Source organism: Montipora capricornis, chromosome 5 (genome assembly GCF_036669925.1).
Source record: "Montipora capricornis isolate CH-2021 chromosome 5, ASM3666992v2, whole genome shotgun sequence".
In the NCBI taxonomy this organism is placed as follows: domain Eukaryota; kingdom Metazoa; phylum Cnidaria; class Anthozoa; order Scleractinia; family Acroporidae; genus Montipora; species Montipora capricornis.
This window is the reverse complement of record NC_090887.1, coordinates 20,679,862-20,698,615: the sequence shown is the minus strand read 5'-3', so window position 1 is coordinate 20,698,615 and position 18,754 is coordinate 20,679,862. Positions and strand designations below refer to the sequence as shown.

The 18,754-nt window shown below is 38.5% G+C and overlaps 3 protein-coding genes and 1 long non-coding RNA gene across 6 annotated transcripts in view; 2 read left to right on the top strand and 2 right to left on the bottom strand.

The window, feature by feature from the left end:
- Positions 1-7,867, bottom strand: part of LOC138049920 (hemicentin-1-like) — a 51,256-nt gene extending 43,389 nt beyond the window's left edge. Inside the window, exon 1 of one of the 3 annotated variants that reach the window (XM_068896399.1) lies at positions 7,204-7,867. Coding sequence is in view for 2 of the 3 variants with exons in the window: in XM_068896398.1 (XP_068752499.1) it covers positions 10-61 (52 nt within the window). In the remaining variant the exon portion in view is untranslated. Of the gene's footprint in view, positions 1-9; positions 346-7,203 lie in introns of those variants that run through there. The other 2 variants (XM_068896398.1, XM_068896400.1) reach the window with 2 other exon arrangements.
- An 812-nt stretch (positions 7,868-8,679) lies between these two features.
- On the bottom strand, positions 8,680-11,780 carry LOC138049921 (homeobox protein Nkx-2.2a-like). Its single transcript, XM_068896401.1, has 2 exons — positions 11,550-11,780; positions 8,680-10,963 (listed from the first exon to the last, which is right to left on the bottom strand). Exons 1-2 carry the CDS (start codon positions 11,734-11,736, stop codon positions 10,431-10,433), a joined length of 720 nt encoding a protein of 239 aa, XP_068752502.1. The 5' UTR covers positions 11,737-11,780; the 3' UTR covers positions 8,680-10,430.
- The window catches only part of LOC138049925 (homeobox protein Nkx-2.8-like), a 27,456-nt gene continuing 20,384 nt past the window's right edge, over positions 11,683-18,754 (top strand). Inside the window, exon 1 of the mRNA XM_068896405.1 lies at positions 11,683-11,805. Within this exon, the coding sequence (XP_068752506.1) occupies positions 11,769-11,805 (37 nt within the window). The 5' untranslated portion in view covers positions 11,683-11,768. The remainder of the gene's footprint in view (positions 11,806-18,754) is intronic.
- LOC138049928 (uncharacterized) overlaps positions 17,381-18,754 on the top strand; it is a 10,682-nt gene continuing 9,308 nt past the window's right edge. The window contains exon 1 of the long non-coding RNA XR_011132490.1: positions 17,381-18,723. This is a non-coding gene — a long non-coding RNA (uncharacterized lncRNA). The remainder of the gene's footprint in view (positions 18,724-18,754) is intronic.

Genomic DNA, 18,754 nt, shown 5'->3' with positions numbered 1-18,754 from the left:
TACACTTACCAAGAACAACTCCTGTACATAAAAGTGCTACAATGCAGATGGATAGCTTCATGATAGATAGATGAAGAACCCTCAGATGCAAAACTGAAATCCGATTCCTTTCCTTCAATGTTCAAAGTTAGCAATTCCAAGAACTGATGCATACTATATTTGGGCATAATAGCAAACCACGTGTTTCATTTTGAAGTATGCTTGTAATATTGCAGGACTTCAACATTCTAGGCACATTGCACCGTAAAGATTGGATAGCTTCTCGAGTGTCATGTACTCAAGAAAGATTTTGACGTCTCATGTCATCCCTTTGGCCGAATGAATATGTGCTTTGTTTCTCTTGCAGACTTAACGAAAATAGATGCAGGCAGAAAGTGCAATACAAAACTGGCAGCAGCAAATTGCCGCTAGGTATTAAGGGTACTCAAGAACAGGCAAATTTCGGAGCGTGGTGTTATTGAATATTGTTTGTTCAGTCAAGGTGGACAATCACGGAAAAGAAGTGATTTTTTTTTTGTTTAGTGGAATTTGAGTTGTCAATTCTCACCTTTAAACAATCAATGGAAAATGAAAAATACGTCACTTTTCAAAAACTGATTCGTAGCCAGGTGGTTGCATGGTAAAATATGAAAATGTTACACTGGTTAAAAAAATATTATAATAATTGAAAAAAAAATCTTAAAATCCCAACGTTTTGGCTACTAACATAAGCCTTCTTCAGGGGTAATAAAAATATACAACGAAGTGAAAAGTGGGAATCGTCGGGAATCGTCTGTAATATTGCGTACCAGTCCCGGTTGGCGAACCCGACGTCTCTTAGAGGCATGAGAAATTAACACATGCAAAAGTCCGCTCAACCGCGATGATGGCATGTACCTGCCCCAAGAGTACAGGGCCTTAGCGTTATTGGACAAGAACGGATTTTATGATATATTCTGCTTTTTATTAGCATCTACGCGATTTTAAATACACTTGTCACTTTGTTGTATATTGTTATTACCCCTGAAGAAGGCTTATGTTAGGGGGTATTTACATGATACCGGTACGAGTTTCATTCTGGTACGAGTTGTCAATTTCATACCGCGTTTACATGGACGACTCATCCCAAGTCCATCGATTACCGGACGCCGTCTTGACGAATATTTAGAAATACAACGCATGCGTCAATAGTCCCAGTCCACCACGACTTGACGACTCGTACTGGAATGGGAGTCAATGTAGCGTTTACATGATAACGGTATAACTTTTCATACCGTTATGAGAATTTCGATCCGGTACAACTACCGGGATGAACTCATACCGGTATGAGTTGTACTGGTATGAGATTTTTCACCGGTATCATGTAAACAAATACAGAGCGATAAGTAAGAACCGGGATGAACTCGTACCAGAATGAAACTCGTACCGGTATCATGTAAACACCCCCTTAGTAGCCGAAACGTTGGGATTTTAAGATCTTTTTTCAATTATTATAATATTTTTTCAACCAGTGTAACATTTTCATATTTTACCACGTCACTTTTCGTTTCAAGGACTGCGGAGCGTACTTTGTAACTTGTAGGGAGTTCTGGGGGAATTGTCCGCCAGAAAATCTTGAAATCTTGAAGCTCGGAAATGCTACTTTTAGCATTCTCGACGAGATATCTAAAAAGTAAAGGTGGATCAACCGTAAAATGGCAGATGTTTTACTTCTCATTTTTATTTTTTGCTTGGAATGGCCCCCCCCCCCCCCCCTCCCCTCCCCTCCCTGCCTCCCTCCCTGCAGGGTCATTTCCCTAGGAATCTCATTTATACAAACGAATAACAAACGCCAACCTGGGTACGTGTTCATAACAACAAAACTGTCTGTTACGAAATTTGAACGTTCTGCAACGAAAACAACTGACCGTGAGGAAAATGTTTGTTGTCGAAAACAAAAGCAGCCGGTGGGACGAGAACTTGAATCATGTTACACACATCCGCGGAAAAAATAGTGATGGGCTTCATTCCATTTCAGGTTTATCAGGTACCTCTATGCACTTGCCCTCATTGTTCAAATCACCATGCATTCGGGCCTTTTCGCTGTCAATTATGGATCTCGTGAAAGAGGCATATCAGTCTGACATTTAATTTTATTGACTGTAACTGGTCAAGTAATATGCAGCTGTTTTAACCAGTTAATTAAAACTCTCAATGGAAAAAAACAGCTTTTCTTCTTTGAAGTCGCTTCTCTCAATACATCGACTTATTCGTATTCAAATCCGTTCGCGCGTCTAAGCTTTTAGATGGTCCATCAATGCTTTCAACTTTGATAAGATTGAATGACGGAATCGAGACGGAAGGAGTGGTTTACTACTGGAAAGCCATGGTTTTCCCCTATTTCTCCATGTTTTATAGTTTTGATAACAGGGAACTAGGTAAATGTAAGCTAATGTAAGCTAACTTCTGAGATGAAACAGCGAAAGGTTTTTCACACTTTCAGAATTTTATAAAAAGCGTTTCTCACAACGCGCAAATCACTAACCTGAAAAACCCGTAATTATATTTACTTCCACCTTAGAACAGTATGGATTTGGCGAAAGTTTAACGCCAACACTCCATGAGAGTAACATCAGAATTAAAAACAAGCCTCTTATTTCAGCCCTTTGTTTTACTTATACATGTATAACTGTGACTCCACCCATTCAATTGCCGTTATCGGAGTTGTCAGCGGTTTTGCCACATAATCGAGGCTAAGGGGTCATTTTGTATCGAATTGACCCTTAAGCCTCTTTTGCATTTAGTTAAACAAAAAAAAAATTGCCTGCAGGCTCAACTCCAATAAGCTCTATTGTGTTGAGTCTTTTGCAAAATGTGCACTATGTGACGGGATCGGAATTACAGTGGATGGAATGAGTACATTTTAGTCGCGTCACATTGGCTTACATTTGGATGTAATCGTTACTTCCTTATCACTTACACATATGGTAGTTTTGTAACTGCTTCGTTCTTTTTTTTTTTTTTTTCGCATTGTCATGGTCCGGGACTTTGTCGTCGGTCCATTCACGGAAACGAAAAACTCAAAAACTTGGCCGTTATCCAGTTTTATTATATGGCTTGTGTTTTTAGCCGATATAACGCGCGCTGTGATTGGCTAATTGTGACTGAATTGTTGGGCATTATTCTCCCGTAATGCCCACGGGCCGACTACGGGCTTGCAATAACAAAGCAAAAGGTACTGAATTAAAAAGACGTATAATAAACCACTTACTAACCGCGCTATAATTGTAGCTCGAGCCGTACTGGGGAATATTGGCCCTCTGTCGTTTTTGTACGGACCTCGCTGCGTTTGGTCCGTACTGCCACGACCTCGGGCCAATATTCCCCAGTACGGCCCTCGCGCTCGGTTAGTAAGAAGTTAATCTGACCTCGCGCTTTGAACACGAGATGAACTATTGTATTACATCTTTTTTTTTTTTTCTGATTTGTTACTTTAGATACGGTTGAAAGGGCTAGGCCTATTATTAAGATCCTCCAGTGACCGATAGCACAGAAAATTAAAGCACTCAAATGTTGATTGACTTGGTGTCTCCGTGTAAAAATCCTCACAATTAAACAAGCACCACTTGTCTTGTATGTGGCAAAGGCTGACTTCAGAAAATCAATAAGCAACAATAGAGATGACGAAGGAAGGGTTCCTGCCTCTCGAGAGAGTTGACAACGGATGTGAAACTAGACATGGCATGAACAGGGTAGCGTTGCGTTACTTCCTGTTTTAAACTCGCAGTTAAAACAAAGCAAGATGATTGATTTATTTAACTCAGCTCACTTCCACATGATATATAGGTTACATTTACATGGGCAATAAAACAGGGTTCAGCTAAGGTGTAACAACAAAATAGGGAGCGAGTTGAGATCATCCAAATAGCAAAGGCTAATCTAGTGGATGACCCTTACAATAAAATGAAATTACAGACAGAATTAAAAATACATATATTTTTATAAAAAGGTATTTCTTCATGCGCTAAGGTAGAAAATTAATTAGAATAACAAATAAGCGTAGAGTTCTTAAGGGTTTTGCGAAATATTCTAAGAGAATTTGAATTAGTTATACTTGTAGGCAAGGAATTCCAAAGGCGCGGACCAGTAAATTTTAGGGAGCGTAAACCATATTGAGTGGTATTAAATGAGGCTGCATAAAGATCTGTATTACTGACATGACTGCCTTGTTGAATAGGAATAAACAGAAGACGTAAAATTGAAATATTTACTGAAAGAGGGGAGTAACAGGCGGATTTCCTAGCTCAAGACGTCGATATGATTATTATCTTAACCAAGATTGGAAAAAGAAAGCTTTTTAATGTTTCCACAACTCGTTCCCGGTCCCCTTGTCGGTAAGTTGTCTTGCGACCAAAGTTCGAGACGATTCAAAGCCGGGAGTCGGTCAGACGATTGATTAGGTCAATCAGATACTGCACAATTCCATGATCTTGCTGATTGCACTTGCGTATGAGGGAGCTGTTTTAATCACGAAGGTATCTTTTTAGCAGCTTTTCCAATTGAAGAGGCTTGCAAACTGCAAGAAACCCATGTTTGTTGTTGTTGTTCCTGATTGTATTTTGTAAACAGTAAGTTACCCTGTCTTGTTTATGGGAGATCTTCCTTTAGATATAGCCGTGCTGAGCTTCTCCAGATTAAATGTTTCTAATAACAATCGTACTGGAAGATTTTATTCAGGTTTGATGCTTTCGTGATTTCTTTTCAAAGCTTTTAGAATGTTTAAGGGTGTTTGCATACCTCCCATTGTGGAGCACTTTTGTGGAGGTGTGCAACTATGTAATCAAGTCCTTGGTCCTTGACAAATGTTGTCTACTCACAAATTGTATTGATTCGTTTGTAATAGCTCCAATACCTCTGAACTTTGAAATGTAACTCGTCTCTAGCCTTCTTGGCAGACGACTGGAGTTGCATTTTCAAAGTTTTCCAATTAAAACACCCTTTCACCATTTGGACTGCAAACTTCAAGCTAAATCTATTGACAGACAGTTATCGTTATTGTTTATAGCCTAGTTCATACGATACTGCTCTTCACTTTGGGTTTTGTGGCCAAACCCTTAAGGGTGACCACAAATGAAAGATATCGAGAACCTTTCCTTTATGTGAAGATGCTGTTTACTGACGATGCTATAAAAGTGATTTAAAATTTTCATCCTGTTTGAAATTCTGGAGTATGGCCATTCAAATGTAAGTTGCCAGCAATGATTTTGCGTAGTTCTTAAGATGCTGTCCAAGGAGTCTTTTGACTTAGTTACTTGACTAAATATCTAAGATGTGATAGTCAATCAGCGGAAGCCGTGTTCATCAGGCTGAGTTTTTCCTGTGCATCTTGGTTATCTCTCTCTGCAAATGGCCGTTTGAAATACTCGGAGACGTGTTTTAAGGCCATTGCGTAGAGATTAAGCGAAACTTTAACAGGGAAATAAGTTCTACATTCTAGACTTATTTATCTGACCATTTAAGAGACAGCTATTTGAAGTGTCAAAGCTTATAACAGTCATATCAATAATGCTGCATTCCCGTTCCTTCTGTAAACTAAAGTATGGCAACTCAAAAGAGATGGTTTACCAGTAGTAAGTCGAAATGAAAGTTCCAAGGGGAAGAAAACTGGGCTATAATAATACCTCACTCTAGTCTAGTCTTGTCTTGTTCCTTTTATTGTTTTGTTTTGTGAAATTGCCTTGTCACCAACGACTGGACAAGAGTCAAAGATGGATTGCTGAGGGGTAGAGAAAGTATGATTCATCTCGATAAACTGGTAGTAAGACAACATAACTCGTCCTTGATCCAAACGATAATTAAGTTTCGTTTCTCAAGGCAACCAATTTCCTGCTCTTTAAAAGAGTACCTCCGAATAGAGCAAATAGATCAGTTGTTGCATTTTTGTAAAAGTAACGTAATCCATTTTAAAAGCTGACACTCCGACAGTTAACTTAACCCGTGTTTAGTCTAAACTGTTTCCATTCTTTGGCTTTCACACTGATTAACCGATAACATTCAGTCCGGTTTTGTACCCTTTTCGTGTCAGAAAACGTACTATCAAAACAAAGGCTAAAGCAAATGGATTTGAATGAGAACAAACATGATATGTTAATTGCGAATTAATGAGAAGGGAGGGATTTCATTTGTAAGTGTCAGTGAAGGAAATAAACAATAGTTGAACTACTACTCTCCCTGAACACTGGTATTCAGTTCAGTATACAACTTACTGGTCATTGCTTTGCAAAAAATGTAGTCAAAACATCTTTGTTACAATAAAATTAATGATTCACAATATCAACTGAAGCACTAAACGTTCTTCAATCTTGGTCGAAAATCATCAAACAAAAGCAAACAATATCTTAATTCCCTAAACCAGTTGGGGAAATTTTGCGGGTGGATCAGCTCTTTGTTCTTGTCGAATGTCAAAACTGGCTTAGACGTACTTTAGCAAGTGGAGTTATACAAAATCTTTAATAATTATAAGGGAAAAATAGGAAAACTTAGTTTGCGTGCGTATGCAAAGCAAGTCTCAAAATCGTCAATGTGGCTAAATTGCCCTCAGTTGTCATTTTCGATTTTATAATAACACAGCAAAAACAAATGAAGCTTTGACTTTCTATCTGGGTATGGAAACTGCTTAAATTTTACTGCAGAGACCCTATTTGCCCGTTTTTGTCTAAAATTACATTCTTCTATCATAAATTCGGCCACCCGAGCAAAACCACTGTTCAAGTGTATTCACAAGCCAGGGCATTGAGTACGGAAAGGTTGAGGTTAGAACTGCTTCCGAGCATTAGTTTCCTTTCGCGATTTGTAGTATGATTTAGAGAAGTTTAAACCTTTAAAACGTTTTTCCTAATCGAGGTGATGGCACGAAACTCTTTGAAGGAACTCAAAGGCACGAGTAAGCTGGGAAGCAATTGAATAAAAATGACTCTGGTGAATTCATTTCTATAGGAAAAAATCTCGCTTCTGGTCTTATAACTTTCAAATGAAATTTTGAAGTACTTAGGTGTGAGCTTTCAAGTAAAGTTTACTAAGCTGTAATTTGGCGTGCTTTTGCAGGGTGGCGATACCTTCGTTGTTGATTGAGCGAAGGAAATCCTGTTTGTTGTTTTGCAAAATGAAGGGTCGGGTTTTTTTGTACTCGGAGCACGACCGGTGATCGTATTCTCGTAATGTTCATGGTCTTAAACTATTTTTTACCTTGTGCACTGATTTTCAGTAGGAAACAGCAAGTCGGAAATCAATCGTGGAATCCCGAACCAATCTTCGAGCTCTTTTTCTGCTCGGCCCACATCTCATGCATGATTCTTAAGTCTTGTAACACTGGATGCTTTTAGAATACTTCAGTGAACCTTGGGTACTGATTTTAGAAATTGCTTTAAGCTAATCTTCAAGGCGCAAAGAAGGCCTGACCTAGGCAATTTAAGAAAGGGAAAATGCTACAGAAGATGAATAGCGTGTAACCGTCTAAGCAAGAAACAAGCTGATATAATCGGACCACGAACTCTGAGAGCTAAACTGACCTCTGAAAATCTTCCATTCTCCTTTCCCCACCATGGAGGCAAGCTATAAAGTCTCTCTTTGCCAGTGGCTTGAGTCAGCCAAACATCACTTTTCTGAGTTAGCTACCTTCGAAGTGATAGCTTGAAAGAGCTAAAAGTTGCAAAAGTTTTAGTGTTACTACGTGCAACGTTTTTCAAATCATGGTGAACTCAAAGGATTCCCAATGTTCTAAATGAGGCAGCCATTCTCTGCCTTTGGTAACATTTTGTTCGTTCGACGGAAATCTGTGCATTTGAACTGCAGTTCTATCTGTTAGGTGGATTTCAGTTTTACGTTCGCAGTGAAGCCCAAAGTTAATCCAATATGCTACTTGCACATTTATTTGATCTCCTTCCTTGAGCTTAGGGCTTCTGTAGGCAAGCGTCTTTTTACCGAAAACCAAAGCTTGTAGCTATTGAATTAAGCATTGCATGGACATCTTTGAGTGTGGTAATGGGATATACCCTTGTAGTGTCTTCGATCCTAATTTTGTTTCTTTAATGCAGTTTTAATTGCATTTCTTAAATCTTCGCTTAAAACCGAGTAATTTTTTATTGGATTCACAAGCAAATGACACTTCCATACAACATCTACCCGTTCCCCTATTCGGTAGAAAGAATTTCGATTCTTCAAGATAAGAGATTCTGACTACCATGGGTAAATTTATCTTTCGTCCTTTCCCAGTCAAAGCCAAGCTTTAAGCAAAGGAAAAACCTTTATTTCCATGTTTAAAAAACTAAAAGAAAGCAAGAATGTTATAAGCTCCAAAAGTCTTTCATTCCAATTTTATGAGACGTTCGACCTATGCATGCAAGTAGTTCTTCAGAGTTGATTAATTCCTCTCACTGCTCAAAGCGGGTGGCTTCGTTGATTCAACAAAGCAAAGAAAAAAAATTAAACACCGCCAAACAGCAAAAGTTTGAAAGCCAGCGACGTTCATTACGGTTCCATATACACAAACTGGAAAATTAAAACCCCATTACATGACACTGACACTGAGGATTGGCTTTTACTGTGATGGGGTTAATCTTTGGTTGACCAACAAAATCTCCCTCAAATTCGAAACAGCTGGTCGGTTTTGCCTGTGATAATCACATTTCCAAGGCTTAAGCTAAATGAAATAAAACGTACGCATTCACTTGTAGGCATTCTTTATTGCTAACGCCTTGTAAGACATGTTGCATTGGGGTATACATAAGTGCATGATTGTTCACAGGAAAGCTAAGTTTGCTTAAATTATTCCTTTCACTCTGATGAGCGTCTTCGCTGAAAATAAAGAAAAATTTAAAATACTCTTCCTTAAGGTGTTAAAATGTGAACAGGTTTGAAGCTTAGTGGCTTCATCTTAGTGGTAACATGTCAGGAATTCATCTACGCACTCGAATTGAAGGTCAGGTCTTGTAACGAAATGCTGAGTAGGACGGTCGGTTGACTTTTGGTCTTAAATTGTTCTTTGTTTTTCTCTGTTTTTTTGTTGAATCTGGCCATCCGAGGAAGAATGGATTATGCCTGGAGGCTTTCTTATATTCTCTTAGAAGCTAGTACGTTCTAAGAAAACTAGAACTGAAGAAACCTGGAGTGAACAGTCATAATTATAAGCTATTTTGTTTGTGCTCGGTGATGGCGCTGTGTTTGCGTGTGCATTTTTTTCGGCGGGTACCGGTGTGAAAATATTTTAAAGTGTTTTCTGCGCCTTTGTGCTCTTTAGAAAGACTAAAAAGGGAAACGAAGAGTGTTTTTTTAGACGTTAAGACCCGCATGAGATCCCATAAACTGTGATTAAGTAAGGATTTTAAGAATTGTGAGAAGTTTCTTCCCTGTAATAAATGTGCTCGCACTTTATTTGTTGTTTTTTTTACACAGGGAAACGAAAATGTCTCGTGCAATTTCTCGGGAGGACTGAACAACTTCTGTCTTAAATGTTATGGCAAGTTATTGTTGCAAGCGCTGTTTTAGTAGTCAATAGCACAAAAGTAACGAGATTATATTTAAGCTCCCATTCCAAGAGTCGGTGGGGGCACATAATGCGATTCTAACATTGTAAGACTGCAGATAAAAACCTTTAATGTTACCACTTTAACAGGAGTTGTTGATGTTGAGCAGTACTTTCCTGTGAAATTTTTAATTTTTACTTTTTGGTGTTCAATGACCAGTACTTTCCTCGTTTTCCAATTTTGCTCTTACAAGGGGTAAAACAACTTCATGGAAAAGATACCTGGAACAGTGTATAAAAAAACAAGGTTGTTGAACCCTGTCACACGGCTTGCAACAGCAGTAGTATTTAATTATTGAGAAAAGCAGGTTGTCGTTATGAAAAAAATCGGGTAAAAAGCATTTTCTAAGGGTAGACTCTGTTTACATTTCTTTCATTTAGCCAACCCTCTACGAAGGCAAATGTAAGCTAGTTTTTAAAGTACGACAATCACCTTTACCTAGTGATCACATTATCATTGAATGAAGACATGAAAAATGAAATTAAATTACTTGTGTTTCAACTGACAATTTAGTTTGAAATCCGAGTGCAAGAAAAAAGTCAATTGCTCATCTTCTTTGAATTCCCGTCTTTTAATATTGCGATAAGGAAAGTAGCATTTGAAGGAATTAATAAGCTTACGATTTATTTGTTTAAAGTCCTAGATTTTTTTGTACAGTTCTCTTAAATTAAGTTCGGGTTTACATTTACAAGTTCACTATAGTACATCTACATAAACTGCACCTCATATGACGAGAGCAGTCTTCCTCATCGATAGACATTTTTCATCGAAGTCTCTTTCATAGTGCGTGCTGTTTTGTGTGCCAAATGCAGTAACGAACGGTGCACTGAAACCACCTTCATTTGCTCCTTTACGCAATCGCTTGTTCACAGCCCTCTTCTGTTGCCGTCTTCACCATTTACAATAAGAATAAGCCGCCTGCATGCATGAAGAGTTCATGGACGATATAGGAGCCGTGTAAGAGTACGAATTCCCATACGAATTGGAATAGTCATAGGTCGGTGGGTACTGATTCGTGAAGTAATTCCCAACGCCGTTGCTAAAGTCGCTTGAGTAACAAGGCTGACCTTCTCGGATTAACACAGGTACTGGCACAGTTCTAGGATAAAGCGAATGGGAATCCTTAAATTCCCCAGCTTCGGTAGCCTGTTTCTTTTGCTTGTATCGGTGATTTTGGAACCAAATCTTTACTTGTGTTGGCGTGAGGTTGATCATTCGCCCAAGCTGCTCTCTCTCGGGTGCCGATAGGTAGCGTTGATATCTAAATCTTCTTTCCAATTCGTATATTTGTTGCTTCGTAAACAAAACGCGACGTTTTCTTTTCTTGGGAACTTCACCGGAGTCGTCCCTGTTGATTCTTGGTGCTTGTTCTAACACATCAACCCCGGAACACTCGTCGTTCAACTCAGGATGTGGTTGAGAACCTAATCGAAAAAAAGCGGGTAAAGGCGTTTGATGAGGCTCGATAACAGCGATTAGAGATGATTTAGTTTTAAAATACTGGTAAGGCGGAGCAGCAGTCAAGGACTCTTGTTCTTTACAAGTTCTTACTCTACATTTTTGTAAAGTTATCCCGGAAAAATTGGGGATCAGTTATACTGACAGCTTCATTTCACCTTGCATCACGGATACACTGCGACTGATTGGGATCAGAACTGCTGCAAAACAACGTGTTGGAACCTGCTAAATGGATAGGCTTCACTACATTGAAACATGAATTTGCTAAAAAGGGTTTTTTTTCAGTGGTATGTTACGTTGGTGTCAGGCAAAGAGTTGCACTTTAGTTTCTTTCAATGCGTTTATTGTGAGGTGACGCTTTTACTGAAAGATGTCATTTCGTGTTCTGAGTCACGAAATAGATCAACGTATTAAAACATCGGTTTTTTTTTCCCGACTTGGATGACAAGAAAATGCCCGAATTAAGAAAGCATTACGAGCACGCTTTGAACTTAAGACGATGTGCGGAGAACTAAGGAACTAGAAAGATTTTCTGTTACATTCAACACCTACCCGAAGAGTTATCTTGGCATTGGCCGGAAGGTGGCATCGTTGTTAGTGTGCAATTAGATGCTGTTGGTCGATCGGGAGAAAGATTAACACCTTGACAAATATTGTGGAGCCTTGGAGTGGCGTTGGAGCAGGCTTGAAGGCACGATTCCGGGAGACTTAAGATGTTCTTCACGGAAAAAGAAGACATAACGAGTCCCGCGGGCTGAGTGTGCTCTCAAGATGGCTGCTGGCCTGTTGATTGTATACAGATCAAAGGGTAGGTAGGAATGTGTGGGATGGTTAATGAGCAAGGTTGAGACACGTCATGTATGACTTGCCTGAATTGACATAGAACACATGTTATCATTCACTGTTTGAGGAGAATTTATTTAGGGCGATAAAAAGATGTCACCTCTTTGACACGTTCGTTAATTAAAATGATAAGTATTGAAATCTTTCAGACAAAGCAGAAGAGAGTTTATGAGAGTTAAAAATGATTCAATTTTCTTTAGCTGAATTTCTCTTCATTTGCTAACAGCGTATCCCAATTAATTCCTTAATCCCATTTATTGACCTGTCAATCTTCTTAGCGCTTAAGGTTTGTGCCACAATTGAACAACCCCTTTCCCACTTCTCTTCCCTTCATGTCTTTACTACCTCACGCCTCTCAAAACATTGAATTAACTGAGTAAAGGAAGGCGGGAATTTCATTGTCCAGTTGTGGAGCTTCCGAATTGTTTATTAAATACAGTTAACTGGGTCAGCTCTTGAGCAATTAACCGTTTAGAAACTATTTTTTTCTGTTCTTCTGATTCGAAACGATCAACCCGTTTTAAGAGAACAATGTTTGAAAATCGGTGTGCTCTTCAGTGGTGTCGCTGAACCAGGATTTACAATTAAAGAATCAATGATTTTGAATTGCTAATAACTGCATTTCGACAAGCTTGACAACTTTGTTCTCCTATAAAAACCCTTAGAGTTGAAATTGATTGATGGGTGTTGCTTTTGCCAAAATTAAAATTGATTCTTTCGCCTTAATTCGACATTTGAAAACTTTTCAGTGCTTCTGTCACAACCAGGGCAGCCGTAGAGTAATCTCATTTCAGAATCTTCCACTCCAAAGGTCCAGAGGAAAAAAAAACAAATCAAGAAAAATCGACTCTTTATAAAAGGTTTAAGAAAGATTTTCCATGCTTTAATTCTTTACCATTACTCGATGACAGCTACCTCACACCGAGGAATCTCAACGTGTTTTGATTTGAGTTCGATAGTTTCAAGAAGATATGGTAAATCTTTTAATTCGTCTTCTTTACGATACACTCTCAACAGTGTTGTTGTAATCTCTAAATGTTTCGGTTTTAAGTCATCGGCCCTACCTATGAAATTTAAAAAGGGTTTGACTTTTCAGAATTTCTTGCAATATATATTTCAAGCTCCAGGCGATAGAAGCATTACTATTTAATGAACTTTGGGGTGGGCTTCTGTGTTAAGACCTCTTGTAGGTTTTTTGTGTCTTTTTCCTATGGCCTTTTCATATCCGCTGGTTTCGACTTGTAAGGGCGACGGGTTTTTTTTTTTCACTATCCAGAGTGACAGACGTTATAATTAATATTTTTACTTGATGACCATGGATACCCTTGTCATTTTGACAGTGTGTCCGAGAATGTGGCACAACGTATCTCGCTGCAATTCTAAACACAGGAAACGACTGCAGTGACCTCAACAAACATTCATGCTTACAACACTGAAAAGCAAAACTGTTTTGAATACCTGTTGTGGGATTAACATCAATTTTGACAAAGACGTTCATTTGACCTTAAACAGTGCAAGCATGGACCTGGTTTGTTTCACTGATTTTATCACACCCCATAGACTCCACTCTCAACAAGTCTTTTAAACACATAAAACAAGCATACACTTAACCGAATGAAATTGTTTCGTTTTCCTTATTTTCCAAACTGGCTTGTCGAGACTCCATAGCTTACCTAAGAGTTTCACTGTTTTGATAACTTGTTGTTAATCCAAATCTCAGTTTCATCTCTAGAGGTCAGAGGACACCTTTTTGGCGTCATTTACTATCGCATCTGACAAGTGGTCAAAATTGAGATGGCTATGATAATACTGGCGATACAAACATCACGGAAGGTTTAAGCACAGGTTTCAAGTATTTTCTCAACTCAAAACTACAGAGATACCGATTAGTTACACAATCCTCGAGCTCTTGTAAGTTTCCGGGGAAAAAATCGGGGCTAAACGGGTAATTGCAGAAGCAATTATTTCCACTTCGAGCCCCATCAATGCACGCCCCCCTTGTCTTTAGCCTATTCTTGTTTAAATGGTGGGCAGGACTAACTTTTTGACCTGGGCACACTAGAAAAACAACTTGGCGTTTCATCAAGACATATAGCAGGTTTTGTCATCAACGTGTCTTTGAAGCTTACAATCAAAATTTTATGTCATTCGCCTTTTTTTCCAGACCCTTGCACTGCGAATTAGATAAAACGTCTTTAGAGATTAAATGCTTTAGGGGTCAGTTCTTCGGGGAAAAAAATATTTTTTTTAGGAAGAATTGAGAGAGTTTCTTTTGTTGTTGGTTAATGCTTTGTCTGAGATATGGCGAGCACTTCGTGGGGGCCTCCCAACTTTCAGCTTTTTAATTTATTTTTCTAGTTGTCTTTGGAGTTCTTTGTTCATTTGGGTCACACAATGTCTAATTTGATTCAATTCGCGTGTAATTTTCTTTTATTTTTGGAGAAAAGGATTTCGTCAAAACTTTACACTTCTTCATTTATTTTTTTCTTTTTGTGTTTTAATCCCGCTGCAGTTCGCAATTCAATTGAAACAAATCGGGGCCTCTCTTTTCAGGGGGGGAAAGGCGTTGCATGAACAGTAGTAAACTAGGAACTGTAACGTAAGTAATCGTGAACGAATGTTCAAAGAGGAATTGGCGATATGGCAAGTGGATAGTTCATGCGGTGTCATAGATTTTGGTACTCTTAACGAAGAGTTTAATCTTGAACGATTAGAAGTGTCATCTCATTGCTCCATCAGAATGCACAGAGTATTCCAAAATTCCATATTTGACATTTTTGTAACATTCTTTAAGGTGTTTTAGTCTCGACCATTCGAAGCGAATCGAATGCGTCAAGGTGGGTATGTGAATCATTTAATTATCAGAGGGTTTAACTGGAAAGAGTGCAGACAACACTTTTAATACAATACTTGTGTATGAATTGACTATTTATGCGAAAACCGATCCAATTAGTCAAGAAGCCAAACAACTGATTGATGCCATCCATTCGAAGGAGATAAGGCACTAAGCTCATAATTTAAGACTTGACTCCTACTCGATAAAATCTTCACTAACATGCATTGTGTTTTCCGTTTAATTATCCCATAACTTGTGATTAGTTCTTTCAAGTTTTCTTCTACATTTTTGAGTTAGTAGTAGAGATAGAAATTTAAGTTTGGACGATGTATCAGGTTAGCAAAACTTGTAGTTTGTTGAACCTGTCAATATTGCAAAGCTGCACAAAGCATCAACAGTCATTAACACTCAATGGTAGTGACGGGGCGTACCTTCCTTCAGGCTAAGAGGTCTGAAGATCATTTTCTTACAACCGCCTATCTACAGACAAGTCTCGGTGTCTTGGTTTCTCTGGACAAGCTAATTAAATTTTTTCGTATCTTATCAGATAGTGATGTTCACAAAACGAATGTAAAAGAAAATTTAGTTGTCAATGTCATGAGAAAAACTACTGTTGTGAATTCAGTTTTGTTCCTATTCTGTACGGGTGGTCTCCATCACACGAATTGACGTTTTGTTGACGTTTCTCTCGAATCCCTTCGAGATTACAGTATTCACGTGGGCAGCTGCACTGCATAAAGCTACGGGCTGCCATCTTTAAGGTAATAAAAGACTGTCCCTTCTGATCTCTCTCTGGTCTAAAATTGGGTCACCGGTAGTTTTGTAGACACAGGACTTTCGTCAAGGTTTTACGAAAGCCTCGATTAATGAGACAGCGTCTACTAGGATTTCATCTTTCGTATTTCGGGGTGTTAGAGTTTCATTTTTCGTATTGAAACTGGATATTAGGGATTAAAAAGGAGAAATGTGTGACAGTTACCGGACGCATTCCGGCATCCCGACTTTGTTGAACCAGCTTGCCCATTGCATGTTGTGGGAACGCGCCTGGGCGGGACTTGTAATAAACTCTACAGACTGAAAACATATCCTGATCAATATTGAACGTCCTGTTCACGCAAGTTAAACACCGGCACGATCATGTCAGATCAAATTGAAGTACTCTTACGAAAGTCACTTCTGTTCCACGGCAAATTTACTTTTGGCAATCCTAGCTGAGTGGACCTTCAAAATTCCATGTGACTCATGTTATGTCAACGGAATATTAATGAAAGAAGCTAAGTGAGAGAAATTCAATTTACTTTGGCTGAACATATCATATGAATTACTGTGAAAACTCCTGTATGACTTGTTTATTATGTGCCTGTAGGCTTTCTTTATTAAAAAGTGTCAAAAACAAGGTTCTACCTTGGCCTTTTCTTTAAAGGGGTTTGTCAAAATTAGCAAAGCATCATGAAAAAATATTTAATTTAAGTGTAAATTTTTTCTGAATTGCTATTGACTGAAATTGAAAATGCCATAAAGCAGCACAATTGAAGACTGGATGTGACTTGTGGCGTACATGACAATTTCTGAAGCTACAATATTTAACAGTTTTTGTGAAAGAAATTTGAAAGGCAATTTCCCACAATAAAATGTTAGAGACTTTTCCGGCCTAATTCAGGTGCTCTTTTTTTCTTTTGTTAAGAACATATTGCAACGTTACTTGATGAGATCATAAACTTCCCTTTTTAATAAACCAATATGTCAATAATTATTGCTTTTGGGACGAAACATTATTGCTTTTGGGACGAAACCAAAATAAGGTTTATTTGAATGATGACAACCATACATTACGTTCGTGAGGTAAAGCAAGCAATCATTCTAGAAATTATGATGACTGAATTAACAAACTGGGCGTTCCACAATTGTTTCACCTGGAGTTGGCTTTTTCCCTCCTTGCGGATTGGAATCTTGACTAGAGACTCGACTTTAAGAGACAAAATCTGTTCACAGTCTAGATGTTTTTGAATTTCATCTTAATTTAAGTGTTCCTATCTTTAACTTTTGTTTCTGTCGATTGCAATCTTAAAACGAACTGAACATACTTCTCACTGATGTGCGTGATATTCGTTTGATGCTGACAACAGTTTCCCCAACTGCAGTTACCTATGAATTAGTAATCACTCTTAGTCCAGCTGTCTTTCGTGCGTGTTCAGTTTTTCCGTTGCAGTTTGCTTAGTCTGTTTGATATTTAAGCTTCCCAGCGAATCCTTTCCTTTTTGGTTTGTAAGTTTTGAAAAGGAGCTTGTTTTTCGTCGTAAAAAAAACAACAACAACTATACTATTTTGAGGCAGGCTTCAGTAACCGTCCAACTTTGCCATCGCGAAGGACAAGTTTACAGCAATCTATATATTTGTGATTTCATGTAACCTCATTAACATTAACTGTGTTTATGAGAAATATTGCGGGTAAAATGCTTCGAGAATTCAAAGTAACTGTTGTGAAATTCCTGAAATACGGTTTAAGACTGTCACCTGACGCCAGTAATAAAGATTATATTGCTACTGAAATGTTTGACAAATATCATCTTGTTTTCACATGGGATAAGGTCAGTGTGGAGCATCGGCTTGATTTCACAAAAAAAAAGCCCTCTTATTAATTACGGTGAGACTTAAAATTGTCCCACTTTTTAATAAACTTCTTTGTTTTATGCACCTTCTTTCATGGCCAGTGACGCCCACGCGGCCACGGGGCAATGGGATAAACTTTCATGGATTCCATTCAAGCATACAACAACAGGCACGCGTAGCATCGTACAACAGACTGTAAACACACAGTTAGTCTACAAACGCCTCGTAGATGAAAAAAAAAAACAACACACCGCCTGTCATGTACTGGAGGTAAAACTAATTAAACTCGCAGTCTAAATCATTCACAAGAGATTCTGACACTTGGTTATCGTGATTGTCTTTAAGTGAACAATGGTTGAAACCGCGTGACATCTTTATGAACTCGCGGATTCGTCAAGTATTGAAACATCAGTGTCGTGAGAGATGTCATTTACCTAACGTTTCAAACGTGTTTCCGACAGACAGGCCGTAGAAAGGAGAAGGTGTTATTGTTGAATAGCAGGGAAGTGTGTTCACTTCCTTCTGTGAACAGCTACGTTGTTCTCATCAGAAATCCAACAACAAAAGCAGACAACAAACCGGGTTTTTTTTGTTGTGCTCCATAGCACCATTTAAAAATAACCAGTTTTTGTGGCGTAGGTAATGTTTACGACCAAAGAAAACGCACGGTTGCCTTTTCTTTGTGATAACACTGCAAAGATAAACCTGGGACAAAGAGAATAATCTTGTCAAATGGATTTGAACCTGTACGTGCAAATGTGTTCTAAGTAAATACACATACATATTGGCTCATGAAGTAATTACTTGGTTAAACCTTATTAGTTAGTGATCGGAAGTATCAGTCAAACTGTTTACCTTGGCTTCCATATCCTGCCAACTACAGACTGGCTTTAATTTCGCAAGGGAGAAGATGTTACAAAATACGATTGAACGTGTCTCTTTTTGTTCTTCAAAGCATAATTTAGGTCTGACTCAAGTTCCCGTTTCTCATGGTAAATAGGGGAGAAGGGAATGAACATCAAAACGTTGAAAACTTATAAAAGTAAACCTTTGTTTCGAAGCTTGAAGTGAAGTAGGGTCTCTAAGCGCTTATTAAAGTTGCAAACGTTGTAAAAGCTGATATAATTGTTCTATACTCGCTTGGATAAGTCTAGCACTTGCAAGCCATTGATATTGATCCGGGTATTGGTAGGGGAGACGTGTGAAGTGTGTATGCGTCCGTCGCTCAGCTGGTTGGATGCAGTGATGTCTCCCTGTTCAGTTGCCGTTCTTTGTACTGGTTTTCCGATTAGCTTCAAGCGCTTTGGCAATGTCTCCGTTAGGAATCCAAAGAAAGTGCTTTTGTTTACTCGATCCTGCTGCGCGTGTTTTGTGATTTTGAGAGAATTTCTTGTTAATATGATCTGGGTGAATTACATTGGATATCAGTGGCACGCGGTATGGTCATTCCTTAGCATTGTATCTATGT

Coding starts and splice junctions, on each gene's coding strand:
- LOC138049921 (XM_068896401.1), bottom strand. CDS start 11,736: ATGTCTTCTTTTTCCGTGAAGAACATCTTAAGTCTCCCGGAATCGTGC. Junction 10,964..11,549: donor ATGCCAAGATAACTCTTCGG/GTAGGTGTTGAA, acceptor TTTTTCGATTAG/GTTCTCAACCACATCCTGAG.